This window comes from Anopheles stephensi, chromosome 2, assembly GCF_013141755.1.
Source record: "Anopheles stephensi strain Indian chromosome 2, UCI_ANSTEP_V1.0, whole genome shotgun sequence".
NCBI classification, from domain to species: Eukaryota; Metazoa; Arthropoda; class Insecta; order Diptera; family Culicidae; genus Anopheles; species Anopheles stephensi.
This window is the reverse complement of record NC_050202.1, coordinates 90,204,393-90,225,491: the sequence shown is the minus strand read 5'-3', so window position 1 is coordinate 90,225,491 and position 21,099 is coordinate 90,204,393. Positions and strand designations below refer to the sequence as shown.

Sequence of the window (21,099 nt, the reverse complement as noted above, 5' to 3'; positions counted from 1 at the left end):
TTTGAGAGTTATCGTTTTTTTTTTGTATTTGTCGTCGTTTATGTTTCAAACGAAAGCTAATGAAAACATGAAGGTGATAAGATCCGAATGCATTACCTAACGTTAACCACATATAGCTCGTCGTTAGCTTAGAACCATGCTTTTCCGAAGTACAGTCCCTTCTTCGGTTCGCTCGCAACAACAATACACCAAAGGTACTACATTTTTCTTACAATCAAGCTTTTCGTAAAAATACAAAAAAGAACATAAACAAAAACACACACCAATTACACTTCTCGTGAACTCAGAACAAGAAAGTAATTTACTACTCGCGAAGCCGCCTCTAAATGCGTGATCCTGATGTCGTTCCACGTTGTCTACTAATGAAAAACAGCAAACCAACTGTACGTTACGATACTACTACACCTAGAACACAGATACAAAGACTAGCGTTTTTTTTTTCGATCCTTCTTTCTACCCCTCCTCCATATTGTTAACATTTCGACGCGAACCGCAACACGTTGGCCGCTTTGTGCTGTTTGCATTTACTCTTCGCCATTTCGTACGTGCGACAGAGCACTAGGTCCGAGTACGCTTGGCGATACTCGCGGGACATTACCACGTAGATGATGGGATTGATGCAGGTGGTCAGATAGATCAGCAGATACGACACCACATTCAGCACCTGCATGCTGGGACGGAACAGCTTCACCACCGTGATCGGTAGATAGCACACGAGAAAGGCCAGAAAAATCACCAGTATCATCTGCAGCAGCTTCCGATCCTTGGCGGACATCTTGCCCGCACTCATTATCGACGCACCGGACGTGTTGAGGTGCTTCTTACGCTTTCGCGCATTAACATTGCTTGCATTGCGCCTCACGCCCGGTCCCGATGCGGTAGCGTACCGTTGATTGCGAGGTTTCACGTTACCACTGTGCTCCAGATATCCTTCACCAGGCTGAGGTGGTATCTAAAATTAGAAGCAAACGTGCATTAACCGAACGCTTACTTACGCTCCGCGAGCGAATAAACGCAGGAAGTAATCAATTATCACCCTAGTAGCACTACAATCACAGTGATCGATAATGTTGTTATCTAGCTTCGCGTTCAAAGTGGCTGCCCGGCGAGATATATCCTCTGTCGATGATGTACTGCAGAATATTTCATTCTCCGTGCTCGAATCGATGTAGTGCCAGTCGGAGTGCTGGCTGAAATTGATGTACGACAATGGCGGTGGAAATGGGCGATCATCCTTCGGAAGTTCCTTTTCGGGAGTGATCGTAGCAGAAGAGCCCATATACTGCCCTGGATGTTGCTGCTGCTGCTGCTGTTGCGGCTGATGGCTAACTGCACTTGACACGTCCTCCATGCTGTTGTCGTCCAGATTGTCACTCGACAGATCTTTGGTGCGCAGAGCAGTCGATCGTACGATGTAGAATATTCGTGCGTAGCAAACAATGATCGCCAGACAGGGTAAGGCGAATGCTATGAAAAACAGGAACTGTTTCGGGGAATGGCCTGTGGAGATGAAGCAATCAGTTACAATGCAGGATTCTAACAGTTGTTCTAGCAGCTTACGTTGACTGTCGGGCAGTATGGAGCACGAGTGGATGGCAATGTCCAGGCCGAACTTTCCCCATTTCTCGTGCCACGTCGGAAGAAGTGAGCCAAAGCCCAGAATCCATGTAAAAGCTACCATCAGACACAGGTTTTTCGTACGATATATTCTTCCAACCAAACCAAAAACGAAACCAACACAGAGAGAGAGAGAGAGAGAGAGAGAGAGAGAGAGAGAGAGAGATCAAGAGCAAGAGGACTGTTAACTAATGATGCCCAGCATTCGTTTGAAATTTCCGGCAGCTTACCTTTGATACAGCCGCTGATGGCCGATCATAATATAGCGATTGATTGTGATGGCCAGTATGGTAAACAGCGAGACGGCCAGCAACCCGTACCGCATCATCGGTAGCAGCCGGCAGAAAACATCACCGTACAGCCAGGCCTGGTGCCAGAAGGTGCTCGCGGCCAGTGGCAGGTTGAAGCAGCAGAACAGCAAATCAGAGAACGATAAATTCATGATGAAAACGGCCGTTGCGTTGCGTGTCTGCAAAAACGGGCGGGAAAAAAACAAGAAAGCAAGGTGGCAGTGCACGGGTTCGTGATCAGCTGTGGGTAAGCCGTACAAGAGCTGTACTTATTAAGTTCCATTGGCACTATTTATGGTGCCAATATATCTCCGGCAGCGTTCTATCGACACTCGCGTTTGCGTTTGGCCCGAGCCGAGGGCACATTAATCCGTTTGAATCACAGCACCTGGTTTATAGCGCAGCGGCCATCTCTCATCGCTAATCGCGAGTCGGTGGGTGTACGTACCTTCTTACTCTTGATCAAGGCCACTATTGTCAGCAGGTTGCCTGGAACGCCGACGACCATGTACGCGATGCACGTCACCGTTGCGATGTTGAGCAGTGCCCGTGGATATCCGGTGTAGAGCGGGATGGCATCGCTTGATCCTGTTGCGCCCGCCGTCCGAGGAAAACCGATTGGAAGTAGAAGAGACGGAACATGTTTCATCACTGAACTCACGGCCTCTGCGTATGCGTCATGCATTGCCACTGTTTACCGTTGCTGTTGCTGATGTTATACTCGTAATGGCGATGATAATCTGCAAAATGGTGCCTCGCATCACTTTCGCCATCGCCCAATAGATCCATCGTACACGGCTCATATGCCTATGCAAGCGGGCGATACCTGGCACTTGCTAATGGCACATTCTGCAACAGCGAAACCCCAGGACGAACAAGCACAATTTGATCGCAAACAAAGACAATCGACTAGTTCCGCTTTTTCCGACGCTCCAAGATAAACGAACAACAGATGTCTTCCTTCCGAGAAACGTCCACTTACTCAGCCCGGTTCGCAAAATCTCGGGCCCTGCTCGATTCAAGCCGAAGATTCTAGCCACTTCAAAATCCACCCCGTTCTGGCCACAGCGTCCGAACGTAGTAGTACAGCGACGGTGGTGTTGCCGATGATTGTTGTTCGAACCGCAGCACACATTCTTAACAACAACCCCGCGTCCATGCCGCCTGCACCACCGGACCGACCTGGAGTTTGGGGCTAAGCTACACCGGTCAGAAATTAGGCAACGCGTACGCGTAATACTGAACACAGAGGGCCGATTAGCCGCCGACCGAAACTCCCGGCTGGACCATGTCCGGAGCACGAATCAGCGCTCGGTCCGAGTGAGTCCGGGGCACGATACTTGATGCACGGTTACGGTCCACTGGAAGAACGGCGCACCCGGACACGGCTCCGGAAACGAGCGGGCGGGTGGTCGGCCGAGAGCGGTCGTGAGTTTGTGAGAAAAACAGCAACAACAGCAACAAATAGCCAAACAGTATGCATATAAAAATAGAATCAATTTATGCGCACCAACAACACCGGCCCCAGTTGGTTACAGAGCGGCGGTTTATGTTTTTTTGGATGGTGCGTTGATTATATTTTTTCTCCTTCGATTTTACTACACACAAGAACGCAGAGGCACCGTCCACCAACAGGAACAACAAGAACACTGTCCAACAGCGGCAACGACCACCAGAGAGAAAAAGGAGTAGAAGAAGTCGGCCAAAACCTTCGCCGAGATGGGATGTTATTAAATTCGTGACTAGTGGACAGCATCGGCGAAGGAAGCTCCCGAAGGCGGATGTTGGCCATTGGCCCCCGCCGTCACGTTAGTTGACTCGCTGACTGATCTCCGTTTGACACACACAGACACACGGAAAGTAGGATCCTTAATGCCGGAAAAACTCGGTACACTGGAAAATCGCTCCGTGACAATACGACCGGGCCATCGACAGTCGCGCACTACAACGGCCACCGTAGTGCAGCAACGTTCCTAAGGTTCAGCGCGACTGACCTGGCGAATACTGGTGCGGCTAAAATAGGGCACACGTACAAGCATACATACTCCCTCGCACCCCCCACACACACACACACTCACTGGTGCTAGTCCATTGTTTACTTTATTTTGTAATGTAAACTAATTTAGCCGACACCGTAGGATGAAGAAACACTTCGTCCGACACGCTGGACGGTGGTCTTCCAAAGCAGGACCGCATGGAAATTGTGGTGGACAGGTGGTGCTGGTGGAGCTGGTAATGGAGGAAAGGGGGAAGGTGAGGTAGGCTTTTCTCGTACTCTGCTAGACGAAAGGGAAATTCATGTCGATATGCCGCGGTACGACATGTTTGATGCTGGTTGCGTGCAAGCAGCACGGTCCTGTGTGCAAGCTGCGTAATAATTTGAATCGTGCTTTTTGCGCTGGTTACCATGGCAACGTGCCATGCGTTCCCAGTGGCGGGAAAAATCATTTTGAACTAACGGAATTTACACATGCTGAATTAATCGTTGTTGTAATAGATGTGACAATTATAAGGAACATTTAAGCGAAAATGAAAATCACAACAAAACATTCTGATGATGATTAAGACTACAAAAGACAATAATTATGAACGCTCTCTTTCATCGCTCTTCCACGTTTCACAACACAGTGATGACAGATATGTGAACAAAAAACCATAATTCTAATCACGATTATTTTTTTACACAAATCCTGCAGCAATGCCAGATGCCCGAAGAAGGGAAAACAGACCACGGGTGCAGCTAATCTCTTTTCACCTCTCTTTTGTCCCTTTCCATTTTTCTTGTGCTATTTTACGCGTCTAGTCCCTTTTTTTCTATCCGTCAGGATGCTGGCCACATTTTCACGGGTCATTATCGGCAAAAAAACGGCAGCTGCAATAACGATGATCATTAGGAGAGTGAGCATATGTATAATAAGGCGCGTTAGAAGGAGGAAGAGCGAGATAGATTGCAGTAATGAGAAAAAGTTTCGTAAACAATGGACATATCTAGGAATTATAAATGCTTATATGACTTTTGTTTGGTAATATATCAAACCTCATGCACAGTTGCTTACTGTTTGTATGGGGAAAAAATACAAAAATTAACAAAAATAAAATAATTGACCACGCTAATTCCACTGTACTACGATCATTTTCCCTCTCATCCGAAGACTTTACTTCTTCTCGCTGCTTTACAACTGCATGTGTGCGTACTGCATCCTTTGTTTTGTTTTGTTTTGTCTCCCTACTTTTGCACAACTGTTCAATCATGAGAGTGAGAGAGAGAGAGGGACCAGAGAGTGGGAGAATACGCATCATTCTCCGTGTATAGTTCAGAGAGAGACGGTAGGGCAGTGCTCTGATGCTAAGTTACAACACGGGTACAACACGTATATTTTAGGCGATTAGCCAAATGAACAAGACATTTTTTGAAAACTATTATAAAAAATAACAAAAATCCGAAATTGAAAACTAGGACATTTAAGTCAAATAAGAGAACAAGATCCTTCATACGCACGTACTCTTGCTCTATGAAATTGTACAGAATACATTTTTCACTAGTTGTACATAATATACACCATAAACTTTGTAAACAAAAAATCTAAAATATTGTATGCAACTCCTTACCTTTCCCTCAACATACATCATTTAAACAGTATTGAATGCTCTCTACAATTAACGCTGATTTAATTAACAGACGCACACATCGAACAAACATTCCCCCGATGCACACAGTAATTCTGTTTGTTGCATGTAGCATCTGCACGACCACTGCGCAAGCGGCTCAAACCTCAACGCTGAGCGCGAGGCCGTGCGGCAAATCGTACCGCGTGATTCTTTGCCCGTTACTGCTCGCGAGTGGTGGCTTGCCGCCAAAGCTCCAGTGTGCCCGCGGTGCCGGCATTAGTTGCACTATTTAGACGAAGAACCGATCGACAACACATTCCAGCCGTCAGCGCACGTTTGACGACAGCGTCTGCAGCGACAAAACGATAACAGCAACCCGGGTTGGTGGTAGCGGCCCGTTCGAGTTGGTTCCATATACCAGGCCTTTTTTTTTTTTATGTGCCACAGTTCATCATTTCGTTGTTTACATTTACACGAGTAGCGTTGCGTTGGTTGATAAGGAATCTTCCTGCGCTAACGGAGCCTAGATTCGAACAGTGATCGTCACGGTGCTGGGAGTGTGTCCCCGGCAGGGCCGCTCAAATATACATAGGACGGTTTCGTGTATGTGTGTTGGGTTGAGCATCGAGAAAAAAGACAAATATTTGAGTGTTAAAGAAACGCAACTGATTGTGGTTGTGCGGTGACTGTTGCGTGAACCCGCGTCGTCGTCGTTGATTTGTTATCGGAGTCCATTGCTCCGGTTCCTATCACCTTATCACACCATCGTTTTGTGCCAGTGTGTTCTAAAAAGTTGACAAACGTCCAGTCACAGTGAACAGCAGCGCATAGGGGAGGAATTGAAGAAGCATAAACGACGCGTTCTATAGGGCGTTAAATCCTGAAGGGAACACGGCAAAGTTCGGACCCCTTTCGGAGCTCATAGCCGCCTTGGATTGATCGTACGCAATGAGCGTCTTTACCTATCGTCTGCTCGCATTGACCGTGGTGTACTTTGCCTGTCTCAAGGTTGGCCAAATGCTGTTTCAAACCCTGGCCAACGGTGACGGTGAAAATTAAACACACCAAAAAAGTGTTATCCCCGAAGGACGAACGCGCACCGGATACGCACACACACTCACACTCACACAGCCATACATGAGATTGCAAAAATGTGTGCGAGGGACATTTGCGGTATCACAATCAAAGTAAGGCGCACGTGAGTAAGAACGCGGCCTAAGGGGTGCAGCAGAAGGTTATGACCGGTACGCGCGTGAAGTCGCAAGGGCCAAAAGAACGTAAACTGCAGCTCCGTTCTGGAAGAGGGAATAGAACTGCTTGAAGCTATGTGCTGTGAGTGGTGTAGCCGAAAAGTGCCTTACACGTAAAGTTTAAAGTTCCTTAGCAGAGTGAAAAGAACGATCCAGAATCTCATCCATCGCAAAGACTTCCTGCTTGATGTTGCAGTCGCTTTAGTGTATTAAACCTAAAAGTAAGTATCGCTCTCCGTGACTTAAGCTCTGCCGTAACCAACCTTCGATTGTTTTTTCAATGCACGAAGAAGCACATGTAAATAAAACAACGGCCTTAACCTGGCTTCTGTCTGTGTGTGTGTGCCCTGTGTCCACTTACCAAGTGAAGTGTAAAAAATGTAATCAAACACACAATAATTTAACCACTCGGATGAGTAACACCGACAACACACGGCGATCATCGATCGGAAAGCATTAATCCACAGTTTGCGTGTAAGTGTGTGTGTGAGAGGGTTTTTTATTTATTGCTTTAACCCACGACGTGATCACACACCCGTGCCCCGAATGATTAGAAATCGGAACCAACGTTCGATGCGTACTTTGACGTTTCGCGAAGCACATTTTGGGAAGTTCAATTCAACCTTACAAAAAAGATCGCCACAAGAAACAAAACCGAAGATACATCAACATGTTATGTGTTTCATGTTCCACAATGCGTCACAATGCACACAACAGACTCACGTGCGGTTTCCGTTTTCCTTGTTGACCCGCCAAGCACCCGATTAACGTGGATTCGGATCGCCCTGGGCGCAGGGTGGGAGCTAGAGCCGGTAAGGAATTCCACCGTTTTGACTCATCGATTAAGGTATGGGGCACCGCGACCCCTTTTTGCATGTCTTTCCAAAGACGTGCCATCGGCACCTTGGAAACGGCAACATTCGCGCGAAACCGCAAGTGCTGTGAACGCCTCGGTCGGTGAGTCATAAGCACGCATAACTACTATCAACTGTTTAAACAATGTTGGAGTCGCGAGTTTTTTTCTGTCTATCTCGCATTGTGATCCTCACAAATGAGTACTTAAAGGCAAAGCAAATTTAGAAAAAAGAGGTGCAAAATGTGTGTTACTTTTGAGGCAGTTGCTGTACAGTCCGATACGCTTGTTTGGGAGAGATTGAAGCTGACGGTGGTGATGTTTTGTTCAGAACAGTGGCTTGATAGTTTTCAGCCCGTTTGGGCTGAACCTGTGACAAAGAGTGTATTCAAGAAGCAAAATTTAACTTTATTTACTTCATAAACTATTTAACTTTATTAAGTTTACTAATTACTCCGGCTGGAATTACCGATACCGAGCTACTGACCACTAGATAACATAAAGCTTTTAGGTTTTTTGATATAAAATATGATAATAAAATGACTTAGCCTTAGAAAACACGAGGATTTACAGACGAAGACCTAATAGAGTTCCGACGCATAAGAAAAGTGCAGCATTCAGTTCTTGGTGCGATTGTCAAATGTCATCAGAGAAGAAACAAGCCCTACATTATTTAGGACAACCGAGACAAACGAAAGTAATCAAGGCTAGCGAGAATGACAATTATCAGCAGACAAAAGGGAATCTTAGCCATGCGTCTTGTCCAACATTGGTAGAGACCTCTGATCCTCGTATCATGCCCAGGTAATCATGCCGCATACAATAACTATCCTATATTGCACTGAGCTGGGCACGTCATGAGAAAGATATCAGTCAGCCTTTACTCCAAACACAAGAACAGAAAAAGGGATCAGAACACTAGATTTGGACGAGTTTTTTAAGATGGCATAGTGATAAGGAAATTTAAGAATTTAATTTTAATAATAATTTTAATAAATTTCCCCACAAACATATTATAGCTAATCCTACTGTCTCATCCAGAAGAAATGCCTTACCATTTGAGCTGAGCCATTCAGCAAAACAAAAACATTTCATCCAATTCTATACCATCACCCGCTCGTCATCTTCGGGGTCATTCGCGATTGGGATTGGGACGCCCAACGCCAACGCGCCTTCGGCTGGGATACGCACATTTTATTTGCTGTCCGCCCAGTCAGCCGGGTGACCCTTTTTAATTGGTGTTAATTGCATTTAATTTCGTTGATCGAATGTTCGTCGATGGAGGGTGTTTCTCGATGCGCCACAACGATGCCTGCCTGTCAGCCGGCGAGGCCCGAGCTGTAAGTGAGCTCAGTATGATAAGAGCGGAAAACCGCTCAATCTTCTACTCAAATCTAACTGCCCTGCACTACTGACCTCGCATCTAAAACTTTAACCGAAACACCAGAAAGGCCAACTCGGGTCCTTTTTTGTGGTATGTGTGTCCATTTTCTTGGAATGTCAATTCGATTGGCTACGGTTCCGCAAAGTTGCAGTTGCATCTTGGACGGGACACGCCATTGTCTTCTGTTTGGATTATGCTTGGGTGGCTGCGCAGTGTTAAACGAACAAAGAAGGGTTATTGTTATGGCTGCCACACACACACAACACACACACTCGATCAGTTGAATTAACATTTAATTGTTGTGGTGGCGTTGTTTGTTTTATCGCGCTCACCCCGTTCTATCCACGCAGAAGATAAGTCGCTTTCATTCACTACATGATTTTTATGTGTAGATTTAATGCACAGCCAAACATAAACAAAGCACAAAACGAGGCACAAGCTCGTACCGATCCGAGGTGTCTGTGGTTTGTTTTCCATTCATAAACGTTCCTCTAGATAAGATGCTGACTCGGTGTGCTTGGGGCGATCTAGCAAGAAGCAGTCCTTTCTTTTCCTGTCCTGCCAGCGAGCGGACGCGTCATTGAGCTGTCTAATAAATACAATAAAAGCGCAAACCTGCCCAACCCAATGCCAGCCAGCTCCATTGCATCATCACGGCTCAGTGAAATGCAACCCCGATAAGGCGTTGTTCGTAGCGAGATGGCAGTTGCCACCATTTGTCACACACGCCTGTCCACTCGCTCTTATCTCGCGCGTCGTGTTCTCGAGACGTGGGCCTAAGGGGACCTGTCTGTCCGGCCGTCCGTCCGTTTGCTTCACAGAACGCTTGTGCGCTGATCGATGCAATTCCCGTGATCGATAATCTAGCGCTGTAATTTCCCTTTCGGTATAGTTGTGTGATCTTTCGCTTTAGCACATCGGCAATCGTACACAGCCTGAGCACATGCAGCAGAAACCACAAATAAAAGCGCACATAAAATCGATCTTCCGATCAAGCAAATCGACAGCCAAGAGATAGAGAGAGAGCCAACGCATCACCGCAATCTCCAAGCGACGCGATGATCGACTGTTTATTTGGTTAACATATTTAAACCTTTTTTTGCCCACAATTAAATTTCCACACTCGGAGCTCGGACTCGAATCTTCAACCACGGCCACATGTGCGCCTCTAGTCTCACACTCACTCCGTGAATCCTTTTTTTTCTATTTACAGCTCCACCATGGACGAGCTCATCAACCGTACGCTAGAACGCTTCGACGACGAACGATGGAGCAATGGAACTACTTCCGTTTTGCCCACGATCGGTACGTCCGGCGAGATGCGTGCGGAGGACGGTGACTTCCCGGACGAAACCAGCAGGTAAGCCAGACAGCGGTCCCGCGAAACGGCGTGTGGAGAGTTCGAGGGACGATTTTGATGGCCATCGTAATGTGTCGAACGTGCCAAAACGTGATGAGTTTATTGCCTTTTGGTGGGTTCTGTCGGCAACAGTGAGATCCAAATTTCGTCATTAGATGGAAGAGATGCCCCTGGATCGCCAAGCATTCACGTTTATGCTAATCTATGCGTTAAAATTACCACATAAATTGGGTTTTCATTTAACTTGTATATGCTCCTCGTATAAGCCTCAGCATGTTATCAGCTTGAATAACTCGATACAATGTCGAACAAACAGCATACATAACTGTAACAACAGTTTCGTGGGTCCCTCTGTTTTGCGATGCAAACCAGAAGCTCGATGCCCTGCAAACCCTCGTACGTCCGCAACATGAAGCAAATGAAGCGCGAACCAACCGGGTACAGTTGGTTCGCACACCCTGCGCACCGATGATGATGTGTCTATCAACAGGGAAATCACGATCAAATAAACGGCACGGCGCGGCCAGCACGGCAAATAAAACACGGCGCACATCGTACCCGCTGCACAACTTCATAGGGTCCCAAATTAAAAAAGGAAATAAGCAATGAATTTTTGTGCAAAGTGGCAAAAGCGACCCGGGAAGGGAGAACAGGAATTGCACACGCACGTAATGGTACTTCCTGTGGACGGCCGGGGGGGGGGGGGGGGGGCCGGGACCTTTTTTTTACAACCAAATCCATGCCAATCTAGGAAGCGACGCTAACCTCACTCGAAATTTGTGATCAACCGGAGGGGGGTCAATCATTCCGGGGATCGCCAGTCGTTCCCGGTCGGTTCCAATTGACGAATAAAGTTGTGCAGCACGACCAGAGGGATAGCTAGAATGGCCAAGTTGACCTATGATCTCTAGCACAAACCTCCCCTTTTTGTTGTTGAATTCGCGCTTTGGGAACATGCATTAGTTGACTCCCAGCATAATGTATGTCCCCCTTTCTGTTGAATTCGAGCCATTTTAAAGTGATCTTTTTGTTAAACACAACATCATACTTGCTTATCTCAACCAGTATTGGACACAGAAAATTGGTTTAATCACCTTCCGATGATGACAGACACGCTCATTCCAGGAAAGCTAGCCCATGACAAATATCTTTACCCATTTTGCGCGACTTCGTGTCTGGACGCGCTGTTTGCATTAATTGCCTGTCGAGAGTGTGCCGAGGGTGTTGGATGGAGGCTGACTCATGTTGCTCACGACGCTTGCCACATTCAGTTACTTCGCTCATTGTTGCTGGCTGGCTGTGGCTGAAACCTGAGTAATTCCCGCTGACCTAAGAAGCTGTGAAGGCTTTTGTGACTAGCATCGTCCAGTTGGGTCATCTATTTATAGACTTGGCTTTGTCTCTTTGTAATTTTGTAACCGGATCACGAAAGGCGCAACATTTTGACCATACATTTATTCTACTATGCACAGCCTTGATCAATGTCGATAAATCTCGTTCAAATTTGTCGCTCTTCACTTCAATTAAACTTTACGCTTGTAAACGCAATTCTATTCGCTCGTTGCCCATACCGACTCCTTTCACTTGGTTCAACGATAAACGGTGATAGCACGTTTAAGGCAGCGTGTTAAGGTTAGCGAAAGAGCGAGAGATTAGTTCCGTTCAGCGAGCCTGCGTCATCTGAGGCAAGTGGCCGTGTAAACGGGCCATCCCGGCTTCTGCCCTCTGCTTCCCCCGTTGCTCGCTGCCAACACACAACGGCTCTTATTTATTTCGACAGTCAAAGGCAAAGAAGAACAAAACACCCTTGGCGCTTCATGGATCCGGTGGTAGACATATCAGACGCCCGTAATCCGATATCCAATGGATGGATCTGTTTTGGATGGACCTTAGAAGCCCAACCAACTGCACACTCGGTACGGCGAAGCGGGTGAACCCTTCTGGAATAGCATTGACATTTAAGCAATTCGGTGGCAGGGTTTGATGTTTTATTGAAAGCTCTCGGAGAGAATCGAATATGGAGTTCCTCAACTCTACGAACTTGATGCTATGAAAAATGCATAGCTGCGACGGCAGAGAGAGAGGAGGAGATCTTTACAGGAAAAATTCCAAAAATCCCTTGTGGAACACAAAACATTTGAATAAGCCATCAGAATTCCCCACAGAACACTCATTTCAATCTAGATTACTCACTGTCCATCCAACTGCAACTCGCTCTGCTTTTGATCGCTTATCTCAAAATAGCTAAGCGAATGCACCAAATTACCTCTTGCAACTCCTTCACTTTCGGCTACTTCGCCGCTCCCAACATATTACCACGAATGTGTGTATCATAAACGCTTGTCACAATAAGACAACATTGCATTTCCTCTGCATCGGTACATGATGCTCCTTTTTGTTGTTGTTGTACCCCGTTCGTCATCTCCAACCAACCTCGTGTACTTCCTGCTTCGGACCGGGACCTAAGCATGATCGACGTCGTCGGAGTCTTCTGTTTATAAATAAACCGGACAAACCACGCGCTCCACAGCCCTTTGGTCCGGATGTTGTTGTGTTTTCTTTGCCGGGATCACCATATGCATCCCTCCAGCGAGAGACATACACACGCACACTGCGGTTGGGATAAAACTTACCGCCTGAGAGCAACGGATCCAGAAGTTATACAATTCCTGCTTCTTTAGCTCATAAGATGATCATGATTGTCTTAGAGCGAATGGGAAGTAAATAAAATGTGATCGTTTGTTGATGCATCGAGTGTCGAGTTGCAATTGGAGCGGGATCTGAAGGGATCTTGCTCGAGGATGAACCACCCCAGTCGAGGATCATCGTTATGATCGAATCTCCCTACCCTATCTTCTTCCACAGATTTTCCCGCCCATTGCTCACGTTTGCCGCCATTGCCACTATAACGATTATGGTGACAGGAATTGTGGGCAATCTGCTTACGATCGTCGCACTGCTTCGATGTCCTAAGGTGCGAAACGTCGCAGCGGCCTTCATTATCAGGTAGGTTATCGGTGTAGGTCACCAACTCAACAAGAGCGAACGTTTATTTGAAATTCCAAAAGAATAACCTATTTTTAGAATCATATTACACGTTCGATAAGCTTTGAAGCCTTACAAGCATCACTTCTCTATATCCTTCTCGAATATCCGGTTTTACGAAACTCAACCCGAGAAGTCATATGTCGATCCCAAACCCCTAAAACCGATTTCATTCTTTCTCCCCACCGCCAAACACCTAGCCTATGCATTGCGGACTGTCTGTTTTGCATAATCGTCCTGCCATTCAACGCGATACGCTTCATCCAGGGCACGTGGATGCACGGCGAAACGCTCTGCACGCTGATAACGTTTATGCAATACGGCAGTGTCGGCGTTTCGCTGCTATGCATCACGATGATCAGCATAAACCGGTAAGAGACGCGGCTCGTCAGCATACTTCCCTCCGGAGTTCCTCGCTAATCGCTCCTTCTAATCGCTTCTTCGCTCTTTCTCGCAACAGCTACATCATGATCGCACACTATAGCATCTACCCGAAGGTGTACAAGACGTCTTGGATTATGGTGATGATCATCGCCTGTTGGTTGTTTTCCTACGGCTTCCAGCTACCGACGCTGTTTGGTGTTTGGGGTAAGGCATCGCCTTCATTTAGCGTCCGTAAAAGACGAACGATTTACTGACGGTTGGATTCTTTACCCCTAAATGTAGGCAAATTCGGCTACAACCATCAGCTGGGCACCTGCTCCATCCTGCCCGACGACGAAGGACGCAGCAGTAAAACGGCCATGTTCATCATTGCCTTTATCATTCCGTGCATGATTATCGTGATATGCTACAGTCGCATCTTTTGCGTCGTTCACAAGTAAGGCTGCGCAGCGTTGTGCGATCTCCGCCAGAGGAACATTTATTAACTCTTCTCTTTGTGCCACACCAGATCGGACAAACGAATGAAAAACCATTCCAAATCACAGTGCAACATTCCAAACAATCTGCGATCGGCGGCCGATCCGGCCTCACCACTCTCAGCCGGCAGCTCCAGCTCGGCAAACAACAACTCGATCAGCTACACGGCCAGCTCGTCCGCGGTGAAGGTGGCGGGCGCGGCACGCAGTGCCACCGACGCCCGGGACGCGAAGGCCAGACGGAATGAGTGGCGCATCACGAAGATGGTGCTGGCCATCTTCCTGTCGTTCGTTATGTGCTACCTGCCGATAACGATTTCCAAAATTGTGGACAAGAACGTTTCGGTGCCGGGTAAGTGTGTGTGCCAATGTGATTCTAGAGGGCGTATTCCCAATATCTAAACGATTCGCTATTGTTGCTTTATTGTAGTGCTGCACATCATTGGCTACATTATGCTGTACCTTTCTGCGTGCATCAATCCGATCATCTACGTGATCATGAACAAACAGTACCGGCAGGCGTACAAGACCGTCATCTTCTGCAAGCCTTCTCGGCTGCTCGGCTTTACGCACGGTGGAAGTAGCGTCGGAGGTAAGTCTAATCGATGCCAAAGGGACACACACTCAAGAGTACGGCCCTTTGCAAAAGTCTCGTATCTTATGAATAATTTACGATACTACGAGTAATTATCCAATCAGAAGAAGAAGAAAAAAAGCGCCTTGTACGCTGACAGTGCGGTGCTCTGTCATGCTTAGTGGAAGGAAAAAAAATCGTTCAGATGCTGACCATGATGTGTTGTGCCTGCGAGCTGTAAAGAAGACAATATTATTGCGCAATTATCTAGCTGGCTACCGATACATCATTGCTGGACTTGGTTTACGTAGGTTTCGATACGATGTCACTGCTTTGACCGATCATCGATTTGACCTTCGGATGGGACGAATGAATGCCCTCATCCAGCAACTTTTTTGTATGGTTTTATCCAAAAATTAGATACCTCTTCAGAGACTAGCTATCGCTGTTAAGAGCGAGATGATGCTCTGCTCCCAAAAATATCGAAAAAAAACCCCAGAACGTCCTGAACTTAGATTCCGTTTTTCGTTTCTACTTGTGTACATTTTATTTAGAGAAATGGAAAGACATAGGGTACAGCTACAACCACAGTCGTACCATGGTGTCCCAAGTTTCAATAGCCGAACCCGAGTCGCCCCCATCCAGCCGACTACGCCAAGGTAATCGGACCGAACAACCGCTGTCCACCGTTCGCCAGAGGCATCGGAACACTTTTCGCTATTACGATTGCACTCCGCTTTGATACTTTCTGCATCTTTTTCCTCTCTCTCTCGCTATCCTCCTTCTGCATAGTAGATCTTTTCATAACATTCTCATAAGCCTGCTCTTTCAATTTCATTAAAAAGACGTTTAGAGCCGATGCTTGTTGACTTGTTGTTAGCCAACTCACAACTTTACCTCATTAATGCATTGCTGCAAATTTCACATTCAAATGCTTTAAGAAATCAGTGCAATGGCATTCAACTAAAGATATGTTTCCCTTTTTGTTTCCTTACAGATTCGCCGCACCCACAACATTTAGTCGCCATTCAAGATAGTTAGAAGATAAGATGAAACACTCACATGCGCCGTGGACTGAAAGGCATTATCTTCCTCCCAAGTAAAATAGCATGAAGCGCTGATAAGCTAGTTATTATGAAGACGCTGTCGATCGTGCAGCACAATTGCCATCGCGTGCCAATCACTAGTATCTTCCCTTGATGACACCAAACAACGACGCCAAGCCAATCCAAACACGGCAACCGCGAGCGATACTCAATTGCTTCCGTTGCTTATTTTAACTTCCCCCAAAGTCATAACATATATTCACGATGCCAAATTAGGTTAATCTGGGGTCTCCTCCTTGAATGAATGAAGCGCACACAGACGAATTTCTTAGGGTAAGGATATCGCGCAGAGAACGGTATCATAGTAGGCTAATTGAAACTGCGGTATCATAGTAGGCTAACCACACACACGCAAGCTCCAAAGAACTGGAAGAACCCCGAACGCCTTAGATTCTTGTTATCGTTTGCGAGTTTAGTTTGATAAGATTAAATTATTCACCTTTAGTTCGGATGCTATGCAGCAACTATTTCAAACACCGACGACGACTACATCATCCTACTTCCACACCCTCTCTTACTTGTACAAACTAATGAACAACAAAGTGAATAAAGACAGCTCTTAACGAAAAGTGTCCCAAGCAAGCAACACATTAGCTACCGCATCACAATGATACGGGCAGTTTATCCCGGTTTATTACAATGGCTATTGTTTTTCCTTTTGCCTGCCGCAACATTTCCTCCCCGTTTTTCCTGCTTCCTGCCCGAAAAAAACAACAACAGTGCAAACGGTTTAGCCGCAGAGGAAAGCTTGCTCCCCGTTTCCCCCGATAACAAGCCTACGAGAAGCGGAATTCGGCCGTTGGCGAATGTGTTCTTAACTTTACCCTTAAACACTAGCTGTACAGCATTATACTTACATGTTTCAGGTGCGTTCTATCGTCTCAAGAGCGTTTCCCGTGCCGCTCGAATATGTATCTCAACATGAAAATTTTAAAACCTTCTGTTAAGCTTTGAATTTCTTGTTTGATTACCTTCCTTTCAATTGAGTTTCATTCCCCCAAAGTGACATTGCTTTGCGGTCTTGAAGCCTGCTGTCTGCGCACGTTAACTTGTCTCGGGTTCTTATCCTTACACAAGGGGGGAATTCTTTATCCCCATTTCTATAACTACAGCTATAAGCTAGTCCTGCATCTGTACAACCGAACCGAACAACAAACCCGTAGTCGGTCTCGGCCTGGCGCTTTCTTCTAATCAAATGGCTACGTCACTAGAATCATCCTGCTTTTAACCCCACAATTGCCCCAAATTCATCTTAAAAGGAAGGTAAAACCGAATCCTCCGAGTAAGACACCGCTAGCCAGTGTTTAGCTAGTAGCACCGTCGTGAAATTGCAGTGCTGCGGCATTACCATAGCATCGCCGTTTGAAATCGCCCAGTCGCTTCGGCAGATTGGATTGATCGATGCGTACCGATTGCATCGTGTTGCTGGTAAAAGAGATGATGCCGAATCGTTCGGTTAAAGTTGCTGCAAAAACACAAATCCCTCCACCGAACTTACCTGGTTTTGCTCAGCATCACTACACTGCCGTTCTCACTTAGCTGTTGTGCGTTCAGGGAGTACAGTTTACACAGGTCCTGCAGTTTATCGTGCTCCGCTTTGTCCACGTCGTGCAGGGTTAGCTCGCGCTGCTGATCGTCCTGAAGAAACCTGCAGGAGAGGTGATGAAGGGTGCTTTGTTATACAAATTTGCTTGGAAGCTACATTGAGGTGCAATCCACAGGAAACAGTTCAAGCAACAAATGACTACCGAAAGGGTAAGAAGATATCCATTCTGATCCGGAACCCTCGATATAAGACTTGGACTTGGATACTCGTTTCTCCGCAGAATCCTGGCAGACATCCGATCATTGGCGTCAAGGCTATCAACTTTGTGCTGGCAAGGCATATTTTCAAGCATTCTCCCTAGTGCCGAAAGTAGGCAGGACGAGCAAAAGAACCAGTTCTGCGAGCGTCTTGCAACACTGTCACCCATAATTCTGGGGAACTTAAATGCTGTGGATCAACACAATAGCAGCAGACGAACTGCGGGGCAAGTCAACGATACAACTTCAGTCCTAAGGCCTGCAGTTTTGATAAAAATACGGATCCGATCTATTGCCATTCACCTCGATCGCTTGGCGGATGTAACACACTCGCTCGCGAACGTACTTACCTTGATAGAAGTTCGTTAACGCTTGATATGATCGAAAATCCGGGCCGTTCCTCGCGAATCCTCCTGCAACCGGCTCGTATCTCGCGAATCTCATTAGCCAGTGGCAGCCCGGGTGCAATGTTGTTGACTAGAAACGGTGAGCTCATTGCGGACAGTTCCGATCCGATGGGAATCGCCAAATTCGTATCCAAAGTGTTCAAACCGCCCACTGCTGTCATTGTGATCTCGCCCGCCACTCCCGGAACACTCGCCGCCGTCAGTATCTCATCGGCCGACATGAGCGTATCGTCATCCGGCAGATCATGGTCCACCGGCGGGTTTACTTGGGACAGTACGGGTCGGCCGAGTGTGGATGAGGAGAGTCCAGCTGCTGCTGCTGCTGCTGCCGCCGGTGCACGATTGCCGTGATATGCCTTGCGAAAGTCGTGCTTGGATGCAAACGTAATCATTGCCTCGTTGCCGGGCCAATCCGTCAACTCGTCGTCACCTTCGTGGTCTGTTTCGTTCGCCAGCACCGCTTCCGAATCGCTCGAACTCAGCGAACTGGAGCTTAGGAAATCGTTCACCTGTGCGCTACAGTCCATCAGCTGGCCTTGCCCTTCCGGGCAGGCCATCATGAGCATTTGCTTCTTGCGGATGTACTTCGATTTGCGATGGCGGTGCTTTTCTTTCGGGTAGTTTGCTTTTGCTTTCGCGATTATTGCCGCCTTCATCGGTTCTGCTACGGTCGATGAGATGGATGTGGACGGCGGTAAGGAGGCGACTTCCGAAAACGATTGGCGGAAATTAATGGGATTCTCAAGCACGCTGCCACCGAACGGTTGCACCATCATTGGTTTCGCTTCCATCGGATTTAACGGACCAGGTTGCTTCATCCCAAGCGGATCGTCTATTGCAGACGTCGTTATTGAGGCTGTGCCAGGTACAGCGAGCTGCTGCAGAGCATTCATATTATTCGCTGGCAAAACCAGCGGTGCGATTCCTACAGCCATGCCCGACTCACTCAAAGGAACACTGACCGTGCTGTTTGTGCCGGCAGCAGCAATTATTTGATGCGGAGCACTTTTAACATCCCCGTGACCTTGACTTCCGATTAGCGGTAACATCACCCCTCCTTCCAGGGGCATTGTGGCAGCGGGCTGCTGGAGATTTCCCGCCAACGGAATTGAAAAATTAAACTCTCCCCCCGTCGGGACGGGAACCGGTGCGGATGGAGCAGCCAGAGCGGTGGAACGGGAAGCTTCCAGCAAGGCCGTCCGTTCACGATCTCTGTCCGCTGATATCCGTTCGATCTTCGACACGACCGTCTTGTTCAGCGGAAGGATTCTTTCGCATTTCATCATGCTGGCAGAAAAGGATGCGGCACGATTGCGACTCTTGTACTCGCTGTAGGACGATCCTTTCGGGCCGAAAAACTCACGCTGTCTCGGCACGCTGCTGGAATGCTGCTTGCAAAAGTCGTAATCCAACGCACCGCGGTCCCGCTGACTGCGCTTTCGCTTGCCGCAGAAAAACATTGTACTTCTGTGGATGGAAAATGGAAGGAATGAGTTTTAGTCGTAGCTCAACAACTGAGCTTCATCTGCACCCACCTGAAACTATCCGGACACGCCGAGTGTTTGAAAACGCGCTTCTTTACCGTGCCGGTAACGGGAAACAGAGGATTTCCACCGATGTGCGGTGTGGACGGTGTCGTTTCGTACTCAACCGCCATGCGTTTGTACTTTCTCTTCCGCCGCATGTTGGGTCTGCAAATGAGAAGAAAGCGGATAAAACATCTTTCTCGCCTGTAATCCTTAAAGCATGAAAATCTACCTAGCAGGACTGAAGTTTTCGTTCAGCGAGTCAGATTCAAAATTTCCCGACAGGGGCGTTTGGCGCAACTTGAACGTGAACGCCACGGAATGTCTATCGTCCGAGTCGCTCTGGACGATGTTGTTACTGCCACTAAGGTAGGGCGAATCGGCCTGGTTCATCACCACATTGCAAGCTGGTGGATCGGTCGGACTGCTGGAACTATCTTCCGTCGGTTGTGGTGCACAGGCTGCAAACGGAAAACGGCCACCGGTAAATCAACCCCGTTACGACTCAATACCTTCAGAACTTACGCAAATTGCCCGTCGATCGTGTTCGGCGCCGCACTCCCCATCGGACCTTGCTCGAGTTGGTGCGGGAAGTTTCTTCCAGCGCCAACGTTAGGTCGTGCGAAAATTGCTCCATCCTATCGGGTAAAGAAGCTCATCCGTGTCACGACACGGGCACGGTGCACACACACACTCACACAAGGGAACTTTCGATACAAAAAAAACGTTTCCCCTTTCTCGTAGCTCCCCACACAATTCGCCTGTGGATCTACTCTTCCCTTGCGAGCGGCAATGTTCTAGCGCCAAATAAAAGAGTTTTCCGCCCCCGAACAGTAACCATACACAGAAGAAGTTGTTCTCGACAGTTCGTTCGGTGCTGTTTTCACGTACGATCGTCACGTTCTCGTATGCGTTTCTTAGTGCGTACGAATGGGCGCCCGCACAGGATACAGGGACATTTCGGTCTAACCGTGGCTAGATCGGCCATATGAGCTGTTTTGCGGCTGCGGCACTGTTCCACCCTAGCGAAAGCAATCGGCACGATTTCGGACGAATTTATGCTCAACACATCACCAACAATCAATGCACAGCGAAACGCGAAACGCACTAAACGCACCAAAGAGCGGATCGATCTCTCGTATTATTGTTGTTGATGGACTTTTGCAGCAGCTGTCACCGATGATGACAGTTCGAAACGGCCCGTCAACGGAAGCTTTGGTATTCGAAAATGGGATATTTTATTTGAAAACCCGTTGAACCATTCAAAACGAGGTGTGATTTTCCGGAGATTGTTCTATATTTATTTGGGTTTTGTGAATGTGGTACTCTTTTTTACTATTTCTGTCGCGTAATAATAATGAAAAACGATTTTACATGTCACCAACGACTAAAGCTTAATTTATTAGAAATTCAAT

General features: G+C 47.3%; 3 protein-coding genes across 4 annotated transcripts; 1 reads left to right on the top strand and 2 right to left on the bottom strand.

The window, feature by feature from the left end:
• Positions 1 to 279: 279 nt before the first annotated feature.
• Positions 280 to 3,953, bottom strand: LOC118505206 (protein trapped in endoderm-1). Its single transcript, XM_036040690.1, has 6 exons — positions 2,606 to 3,953; positions 2,356 to 2,495; positions 1,848 to 2,086; positions 1,561 to 1,709; positions 1,037 to 1,500; positions 280 to 952 (listed from the first exon to the last, which is right to left on the bottom strand). Exons 1-6 carry the CDS (start codon positions 2,694 to 2,696, stop codon positions 473 to 475), a joined length of 1,563 nt encoding a protein of 520 aa, XP_035896583.1. The 5' UTR covers positions 2,697 to 3,953; the 3' UTR covers positions 280 to 472.
• Positions 3,954 to 5,715: 1,762 nt separating this feature from the next.
• LOC118505213 (G-protein coupled receptor moody) lies at positions 5,716 to 16,534 on the top strand. Of its 2 annotated transcripts, XM_036040725.1 has the most exons (10): positions 5,716 to 6,987; positions 10,217 to 10,363; positions 13,229 to 13,369; positions 13,609 to 13,779; positions 13,869 to 13,996; positions 14,075 to 14,228; positions 14,301 to 14,620; positions 14,699 to 14,860; positions 15,397 to 15,501; positions 15,840 to 16,534. In XM_036040725.1, exons 2-10 carry the CDS (start codon positions 10,224 to 10,226, stop codon positions 15,881 to 15,883), a joined length of 1,365 nt encoding a protein of 454 aa, XP_035896618.1. In that variant the 5' UTR covers positions 5,716 to 6,987; positions 10,217 to 10,223; the 3' UTR covers positions 15,884 to 16,534. The 2 variants fall into 2 exon arrangements, with proteins under 2 accessions (XP_035896618.1, XP_035896619.1); XM_036040726.1 differs by lacking the exon at positions 15,397 to 15,501 and having other exon boundaries at positions 5,718 to 6,987.
• Positions 16,508 to 20,837, bottom strand: LOC118505179. Its single transcript, XM_036040632.1, has 6 exons — positions 20,210 to 20,837; positions 19,917 to 20,145; positions 19,694 to 19,849; positions 18,102 to 19,625; positions 17,447 to 17,596; positions 16,508 to 17,373 (listed from the first exon to the last, which is right to left on the bottom strand). Exons 1-6 carry the CDS (start codon positions 20,319 to 20,321, stop codon positions 17,253 to 17,255), a joined length of 2,292 nt encoding a protein of 763 aa, XP_035896525.1. The 5' UTR covers positions 20,322 to 20,837; the 3' UTR covers positions 16,508 to 17,252.
• Between the last annotated feature and the right edge of the window lie 262 nt (positions 20,838 to 21,099).

Coding starts and splice junctions, on each gene's coding strand:
- LOC118505179 (XM_036040632.1), bottom strand. CDS start 20,321: ATGGAGCAATTTTCGCACGACCTAACGTTGGCGCTGGAAGAAACTTCC. Junction 19,626..19,693: donor GCGTGTCCGGATAGTTTCAG/GTGGGTGCAGAT, acceptor TTCCATCCACAG/AAGTACAATGTTTTTCTGCG. Junction 17,597..18,101: donor GTTAACGAACTTCTATCAAG/GTAAGTACGTTC, acceptor CCTCTCCTGCAG/GTTTCTTCAGGACGATCAGC.
- LOC118505206 (XM_036040690.1), bottom strand. CDS start 2,696: ATGGATCTATTGGGCGATGGCGAAAGTGATGCGAGGCACCATTTTGCA. Junction 2,496..2,605: donor TAACATCAGCAACAGCAACG/GTAAACAGTGGC, acceptor CGGGCGCAACAG/GATCAAGCGATGCCATCCCG. Junction 1,710..1,847: donor CATCAGCGGCTGTATCAAAG/GTAAGCTGCCGG, acceptor TTTGGTTGGAAG/AATATATCGTACGAAAAACC.
- LOC118505213 (XM_036040725.1), top strand. CDS start 10,224: ATGGACGAGCTCATCAACCGTACGCTAGAACGCTTCGACGACGAACGA. Junction 14,861..15,396: donor CGGTGGAAGTAGCGTCGGAG/GTAAGTCTAATC, acceptor CATTTTATTTAG/AGAAATGGAAAGACATAGGG. Junction 15,502..15,839: donor ATCCAGCCGACTACGCCAAG/GTAATCGGACCG, acceptor GTTTCCTTACAG/ATTCGCCGCACCCACAACAT.